At 35.0% G+C, this 8,754-nt stretch overlaps 1 protein-coding gene across 6 annotated transcripts in view; it reads left to right on the forward strand.

The window, feature by feature from the left end:
- The window catches only part of LOC129577453 (protein GDAP2 homolog), a 40,431-nt gene extending 31,677 nt beyond the window's left edge, over positions 1-8,754 (forward strand). For all 6 annotated transcript variants that reach the window (XM_055464484.1, XM_055464485.1, XM_055464483.1 and 3 more), the window contains exons 9-12: positions 6,238-6,531; positions 6,673-6,727; positions 6,847-6,990; positions 7,078-8,754. In XM_055464484.1, the coding sequence (XP_055320459.1) occupies positions 6,238-6,531; positions 6,673-6,727; positions 6,847-6,990; positions 7,078-7,131 (547 nt within the window). In that variant the 3' untranslated portion in view covers positions 7,132-8,754. The remainder of the gene's footprint in view (positions 1-6,237; positions 6,532-6,672; positions 6,728-6,846; positions 6,991-7,077) is intronic.

The following is an 8,754-nucleotide window of genomic DNA, read 5'->3' on the forward strand; positions in this document are numbered from 1 at the left end:
AGAGAGAGAGAGAGAGAGAGAGAGAGAGAGAGAGAGAGAGAGAGAGAAAGCACGGTACCAAATCAAATGAGAATTTGAATAAGGAACATTGACGTGCACGTTTGTCTATCGATAGGATTTTCTCATGATTTCCGTCAAGTCGCTTCTGTCTCTTTTGACTATTGCGATACATATACACACAGAAACAGAGAAAAATCGAAAACCTTCGGCATACACGATGTGTTTGTTGGCTTTTGTACATTGCCACTACCGAATAGTGCTTGTAATATGACGATCGAGTCGATTCTATTGTTGAAATATTGATTCACACGATGTGTATATTTTCGACAATCACACAACGAGTATCGATGAGTTTCTGTCTTATAAATGCTTCAGTGTGTTGCGACCGAATCGATTCTCATGCTTTTAAAATTGCAAAGTGCAATTTTTTTGCCGATTTGGCTTCAAGATTATCGACACCATCTCCTATCATTTTGCCCTATGCGATGACAGACAGCACTGCTACAGCAGTTAATAGCTCATGTTTCGTTTATCCAGATACAATTGCGATAGACATTCATTTTCAAATCATTTCGTATCAAAGTTATAGTTTCGATTGATGATAAACACAATTATCACCTGACTAAATAATAGCGAGCGTTGTAAAATGAATAGAGAAACGGGCAGAGAGTGAGAGAGAGAGAGATAGAGATTCTATGTATGAGCCATGAATATCTGATAAAAGTTTTATTTTTTCATTGTTTTTTTTTTCGCTTGCATTTTAACGATTACATTAAGATAACTGAATAAATTTTCGTTCGCAGGAAATTGAAAAGCTGATGCCATTTCATTTAAAATTTTGATGCAAACAAACGCCGCATGCAAGATAATATTCAACAGATGTAGACAATTGATTTACGAAACATTCAAAATTGAACTGAACAGGCTATATTCGTTTTTATTTTCCTCAAAAGTGAATTATAATAACAAATTTCTCGTGCTTGTTGAGGCGATGCGATGTGTCGCCGTTGCCGCCACATGCCGTTGTCGACTGCGATCAAGCTGATATTTTGTTTGTCTATTTTGTTTAGACAAGACCTTCTGAATCTTTTGAGCACTCAGCAATAAAAAAAAACAACAACAACAACAACTGACTAAATAATTTTAAGAAAACCCATTTTCCGCCCTTTTTTTACAACGAATTATCGGCAACCATACCAAGTCCAATATCCAAACGTAAGCAAAAATGTTATGCTGTCATTTAAATTGTCGAGCGTATTGAGACTTCTTATTAGGTAATATATGGATAAATACATTCAAATCTTTCGCTTTATTTACTTTGTCAGTGTTGTTTGATTTTGATTTTAATCCAATTCGCTTAGAACGTTGAAAATACAAATAAATCGTTGGGTTCTTTGCTTGTAAAAATTGTAATTGGAAAAGGGCTCAAATCAAAATTGATTAACCAAGGTGTGGTAGGTGATGGTTATTATTCACTACCGAAGAAAATTCTCTCTCGCTCGCTCTGCTTCAATTTCTCAACTTATTCGAGTGGCTCGAACGTCGAATCGGTCGAATCGAAAGCAAAATGAAATTCCTAACAAACCACACCTAAAGCCTAGGGGCTTTCATGTATATTCCATCTAAGAAATATACACCATAGATGACAGTCATACGAAATATTCACAATACTGGCAAAATATGCACGATATTCACGGAATATACACGATATTCATGAAATATACACCTCATATTCACGATCGGTAACAAAGATTCGACATTGCCGTAAACACATATTTTTTACATGCTGTGTATATTCTGTGAATATGGTGAATATTTTTCGTGAAAATATACATCATATACACGGATTATATGCAATATTCACGAAATATTCACACAAATACGAATGTATATTTTGACTTAAAAGCCCCTAGCCTAAAGCACACATTTCTTCTTTCCCTTGGGTTTTGTTGATACGATTCGTCTCATACGAACTTTGCCATTAAGTGGCATCGTTGAACAACATACGAGTCAGGCCGAGTCGATCGATCCGAAAATCCAATCTAAAATTGGAAACACAAATTGCCACAAAAATGCAAATTTTCTCACACAATTCACATTCTTGTTGCATTGTTTCGGTGTTTAAACTGAATTTAATCATAAATTGTTTGCCTCTAAACGGTAGTATTTGATTTATGAACGACAGAAAAACGACGTAAACATCACGAAGCATTGTTAAATGGAATTTTAATTGTTATCAGCCAATTATAAATCAACTGCTGCAACCAAAGTTTACAATACGAAAGTGAAATATACAATTTTGCAGTAGAAAATTTATGTTTGACGATTTCGATTAAATCGAATCGAATGAAATCGATTGAATGGTTTTATCGGCTTAATTGATGGGAAGTGTGAGACAGGAATTGAGTGGTAGAATGGCGTAAATGCATTAAATTTTGATCATTGTATCGCATATAAAATTCAGTGAAGTGTGGCTAATCAACGTTCATTCATTCTATTGGTCGGTCAATGCACGGCAACACTCCGTGTCGACATTGTATAGTTCCATGTGCATCAAATGAAATATCAAAGCACATAGAAAAAATGAACACAAAATTTCCATCAACACATATCGGCTATGGCTACACAGAACGGTTTTTATTTGATGTTGATGAATTTCCATCGGAAAGCAGCTATACATATCGCTAAAATACGTACGACATTGGCCTGATTCTTGCATATTACATTCTCTTGTAACACTCTCACTCTTCTCCATCTCGTCTCTGTCATTGTTTTCGAAAACAGAACGAACGGTGGAAAAGAAGAAAGAATTAACAGCAGCAACAGAAGTAGCAGTGTGATGTTCGTGTTCGAGAGTTTTGCATTAGAATATTTTAATGTGCGATTTATAAGTAGACGATTTTAAATGAAAAGGAAAGAAACGCTACGTGACTTGCTCGCATTGGATGTAGGAAAATCTATTGACGATTAGATTTCGGTGGGAAAGGAGGGGCTTGTGTTTTTTCCTTCTTTTCCTTTGTTCAAAAGGAGGCCGGAACAATAACACTGAAGCAATTTAAAGCGAGAAAATCGATAGCGGGAGCGGTTGACATTTTTTGAGCACGAGACATGAGTGCGTCTACTAAACCATTAGACAATTTTGGTATTGAATTCAAGCGCTGTAAATAATTCTGTAACATTCCATTGAATGCAGCAAAGACTCATGCCCGACGAATATGATTTACGTGCTGTAATTTCAGTGTGAAATTTGTTTTTGTTAATATTCGAAGCCATTTTGCGGAATTGTATTTGGAATTTGTTCTCATAGATAGTTTTTAATTAATCGATTTTTTTGGGCATCAAATGTGATTATTTGTTACCAATTTGTTTGCCAATAAATTTCAACGAGCCCTACATCTTCTCTAGTCTCACATCTCCCCTCAGCCACATTGTATACAATCGTCAATCACGTGAAACCGACTGTGTTTTTTACCATTTATTTGGTTTTTTGTTGATGAATAAAATGGAAACATTCTCAACGATGGTATATATGTACGAGATGATATATGGGTTGCCTAAAATTAGATGTATGAGCTTTGGCTATTCTTTCAATCTATCCATTTATTACTTGGAAGCAATCATTTTAAAATTAGTGTATGATGTTAATAAATCGTCAAACAATTGACATCTGACGGTCGTTTAGTGACTAATGTAACTAAAAAGTAGTGACATTTTCGGTTCATTTGTTGCTAGATGTAAATCAACTCGCATATAAGAGTCATCGGCTACTAGTTTACATATTCCATATTTTAGTGTGTACATTCCCATTGCATGCTCGACCTATCTATAGGCGCGAGACCCAAAACACTTGATTACAATTTAAAGATACTCAGACTGACTACATACTGTAGACAAAATACGGTTTGGATACATTTCGGATAAGATGATGGTGCAATCAATGTGGTATCTAACTGTGTTCTGTTTACATTGTTAGTTGTATATATTTTCATATTTCTTCTCTTGATTGGAGCTCACAGTTGGCGGTGTCTGGAAAAGTGCGCATCAATTCGGGATTGGTGCGTGTAAAACGATACGAACAAAGTCCAAATTGAAACATTTTAATTGCATGTTTACATTGATTAACTGGCGTGTGAACAAGGGAATTTGCTATGGCAACCTGTATCGCCGCTTTGCATGCAAAAGTCATTGAATGTATGCCTTGGCCAAATGAACTATTCAATTCTCGAGCTAATAAAAACACAACATCTCTCGTGCGATTTCGAAATTGTATCCAAACGTTTGGCGAACACGGCGTTTATTGCCGTTTGTTTTCCTGAAATGAAGTGAATAAACATTCCATAATCTCGTCGACGATCCAATTTGAATAAAAAAAAAATACCGAAATTCAATCGGAATATCGTCGGCACACGTCAATTGGAGCAGAAATTCAAACGATGAGCCGTAATCATCAGAAGATGACACGACTGATTTGTTCGCTTCTTAAGACAAGATTATACGATAATTGGATTTATTGTACCGCTGCTGATAAGTTGAAACTAAGCAAAAAAAGGAAGAAGAAGACGAATACATGTCTGAATGTACAAACTAATGGTTGAAAAAAGGAAAACTGTCGACCAAAGCGAATGAGCAAACAGACGAAAATAAATAAGAAAAACATTAGCTTAAATCAACTAAGTACAGAGAGGTTGAACTTCGCATCAATTTATTTAGTCAAATAATTTCGGCAGCAGTTGACTGCCGTTTAAAAGAGTATACGTATGGCTTCGCGTACATTTCTATTTGCACTCATGTGTATTTGTGACAATTTGTGCAAATAAATTGTACCGTTTGTTTGGGGCCAAAACAGGTAAACAATCTTTTGTTGCGCTTCGCCACTGCAAACCAAATCGATTCACAATAGAAACAAACAATCCAATTGATTTCTAAATCAACGGAATATTTGATTTTGAAACGTCAGAGCCTTGACGCGATCGTTCTTCTTTCTTCACAGCCTTGTTTCAGCTTTATTTAGGCATTCTATCAGATATGAGTACACGTCAACATATTGTCACATTCGTGTGTTCCGTTTAATCATATGCCGTTCGGTGTACTAAATTAGAGTAGTATGTGTCCACATTAAAAATCGTTCATTGCCATTGTCACAGTCACACCATATGAAGTCGCTCTTTGGATGTGGCTTTTAGATTGTTCTCAATAAAAATGGACGACGGAGACAATTTCATTCATCACACACACAAAATTTCTTTGTTTTTTTTCTAGCATATGATTGAATCCAACTAATGTCTTTCCATTGATTTTGAAAAATGCTCAACATGTTTTTGGCTGCGTACACATTCTATTCGTTGACCTGTTTTACTCGATGTATTTTCTTTTTAAGTGCTACAATACGGCATTTCAGGGAGAGGGAGGCAAAAGCATACATGAAATGATAAATGTCAAGTGGAAACAGCACCATTGACACAGTACATTCATGTTGCCACTTATGATAATCAACATGCGTATATCTCCATTAGTTGGATTGACCTTAAACGGAACAATGGAAATGGAAATGGAAAAATCATTTCTTTGTTATTGGATGTAAATTGGTTAAATTGGTAACATCAATCACGAAAATTGTATTACAAATCTAATAAAGTAAATTGCAGTGCATTTCCATGCTGATGTCAGTTCACTTTTTACCGAACCATCATCATCATCAAACGGTTGCTATGTACTATGAAAATTGTGCTTAGTAGCGGATTTCCGGTGTAAAATTTGAGGGAAAAAATGATTGTCTATTTCATTTTTGCCATAATGTAACATACCAAAAAGGTCATGCTCATTGACAAGTACATTGTTTGCATTGCGAAGCCATCAACAATCGTGGATTAGACAAATGTTCACAGTGGAAAATAATTTGTTTTTCTCTATAAGATTGCTATGAATAATGCATCTCTGTTTGCTTACTCATTCATTAAATCGCACAATGTTCGTATCAAAAAATCTATGGAAATACTCTTTACATCGCTTTGACCTTTTGTTTGACACAAACGAAAAACACGCATTTTCATTTTAATAAATTATTTATTTTCACCGTTTTTTTTTCTCTCTCTCTCTCTCTCTCTCTCTCTCTCTCTTCCTTTTTCTAATTATCTATCGGTTCATCTGGAAATATCCGGCATATCGTGTTCATTGAAACTCAATACACACCCACACACCCACACACCCACACACCCACACACACACACACACAAGCAGATATGAGCGTTTATTGAGACGTGCACGCACCGAGGATTTAACTGAAGTATCGGGCATTGGATGCTTGTATCAGAGTGGCGTCGATCGTTTGGGTCGTCCAGTTGTTGTATTCTGTGGAAAATGGTTTCCCGCACACAATATCGATTTAGAAAAAGCGCTTCTATACCTAATTTACTTACTGGATCCAATTGTTAAGGGCGATTATGTAATTGCATATTTTCACACGTTAACCAACTCCAATAATTATCCATCGCTTCACTGGCTTAAAGAAGTGTACAGCATACTTCCATACAAGTAAGTATATCAGATTATATTGACTGACACCGGTCAACCGGCCGCCAACGTCATAATTGTTTTTCGTTCTTTCTGCGTAGAAATCAACCGGTCCATTGACTGTTATCATTATTAATCCATTTGTTTGTTTCGTATTTGCAGGTATAAGAAAAATTTGAAAGCTTTCTACATTGTGCACCCAACATTTTGGACAAGGGTAATCATCATTTGTTGTTGTACCTTTTGTTTCTATCTTCATTGAATGTGACAATTCGATTCATTTGATACAATTCATTTAATTGTGAATATCATATTTTTTTATTATCTTTGATTCAGATGATGACATGGTGGTTTTTAACATTCATGGCGCCTGCGATCAAATCGAAAGTTCATCAATTACCTGGCGTTGAGCACTTGTATGCTGTCATGACACGAGATCAATTAGAAATTCCAGCCTACATTACTGAATATGATATGGCGGTAAATATCCCCATCGATTGAGTCGAAATTTATTCAATCAAAAACAAACAAAAATCATTCAACAATTCCTCTTTTCTGCTGATACAGACAAATGGCCTGCATTACTTCCAACCAGTAACACGGCAAATCCCGGAACTTTAAATGTATGCCCGACAACAGCAGCGATTCATAGCAACAAAACTAAAAATAACATACACAAAAAAACCATCAACATTAAATTCAATTTATCACAGTTTGGCGAACATACAAAATGAAACGTATTATTGATCACATACACACACAGAGACACAAAAATGCGATTAATTAAATATAGGAACGGATTTTTTTTCTTCTTCATATCCCAACAACAAGCGACGATGCCAACTAAATGAAATGCATAAAAATTCACATTTATTGCGTAGCAGAAACAAACAAAAATAGCCAGTAGAGAAAATGCAAAGGGAACATAGTAATGGTATTTGAAACACCAGTTAGAAAAATGGATTGTAAAGAATAAATTGTTATTACTGCGAGAATTGAAGTAATTATTTCCGACAATTTGCCGTCTATCAATCGATCGTTCGAACATGGTTGTTGTGAATAGGCTTGAGCGAGAAAAAAAATATGGAAACAAAAGAGAAAGAGATAACCAATTGAATTTGTCTTCTTTTTGTAATTGACTCCAAGTCTTGTTTCACCACCCAAATACACAAAGAGGTACACGGCGCGAACTTGGACCTCACTATTCGTCACCATCTCGTCTCCAATCCCATCATTGTCAATGCGCGATTGATCTTTGTATTGTACAACTAGTACCTTCAATTCATCAAGAAGCACTGTCATAGTTAACCGAAATTTGTAGAACTTATTTTATTTTTCTCTGTGGGAAAAACAATGAAACATTTATGAAACAAGCAAAGAAAAGTTGCAAGAAAACGAACGGAGCGATGTGAAACGAATCGAAAATGAACCCATTTGAATTTAGTCTTGCTTGCATAAAGTATGAAAACTAAGAAATAGCTCAGAGTGTATAAGAACAACAGCAACAACAACAAAAACCACCCGAAAAATATTTTACAATTTTAAGGAAGAATAAAAACAAAGAAAACGTTATTTATTAGATTCGTTGAATTGTCACCACCGCATTTCTTAATGTTCACTCACAATAGGAATATGAATAGAGCTTGGAACAGTTTATTGAATATGTTTTCGCCAAATGATCTAAAAGAAACATGAACAACAACAACAACAACAAAAATCAACTTTAAAATAACTAAATGGCAAACAGTATTGTTAGTTAGCCACATTTTAGTGTTTCTATCAGGACAACAACAACAACAAAATCTATACTAATTAATCTAGTAAAAATGAAAATAATTTAGTTGAGTTTTGAATTAACAACAACACCATTTGTCACAACTAATATCCGAGGAATACATAAGAAGAAGAAAAAAATTATTAGAAAATATTGTATTTAATCAAAACAAAAAGCAACAAAACGTATTCCAAATTTTGTCTCTCTTTCGTTTTCTCTATCGATGGTGTGGATTTGAATTCCACGCACGTAACACCTAACTAGCAAATTGATGATGATATGTTTAAAACAAATAATTAATGAAATAATGTTATAGTCAGTATAATCGTCTGAACGCTGAACAAACCAATTGATATATCATTTTTGTGGTTTGGTTTGCTTCTGTTCTTCATTGTGTATATTCAATGCGAATAGGGACAATTCAAAGCATTAATCGCATGAGAAGAAAATAACAACAACAACAACAACAA

Source organism: Sitodiplosis mosellana, unplaced genomic scaffold, assembly GCF_009176505.1.
Source record: "Sitodiplosis mosellana isolate CC-2019 unplaced genomic scaffold, AAFC_SMos_1.0 Smas_scaffold_6197, whole genome shotgun sequence".
Taxonomy (NCBI): Eukaryota; Metazoa; Arthropoda; class Insecta; order Diptera; family Cecidomyiidae; genus Sitodiplosis; species Sitodiplosis mosellana.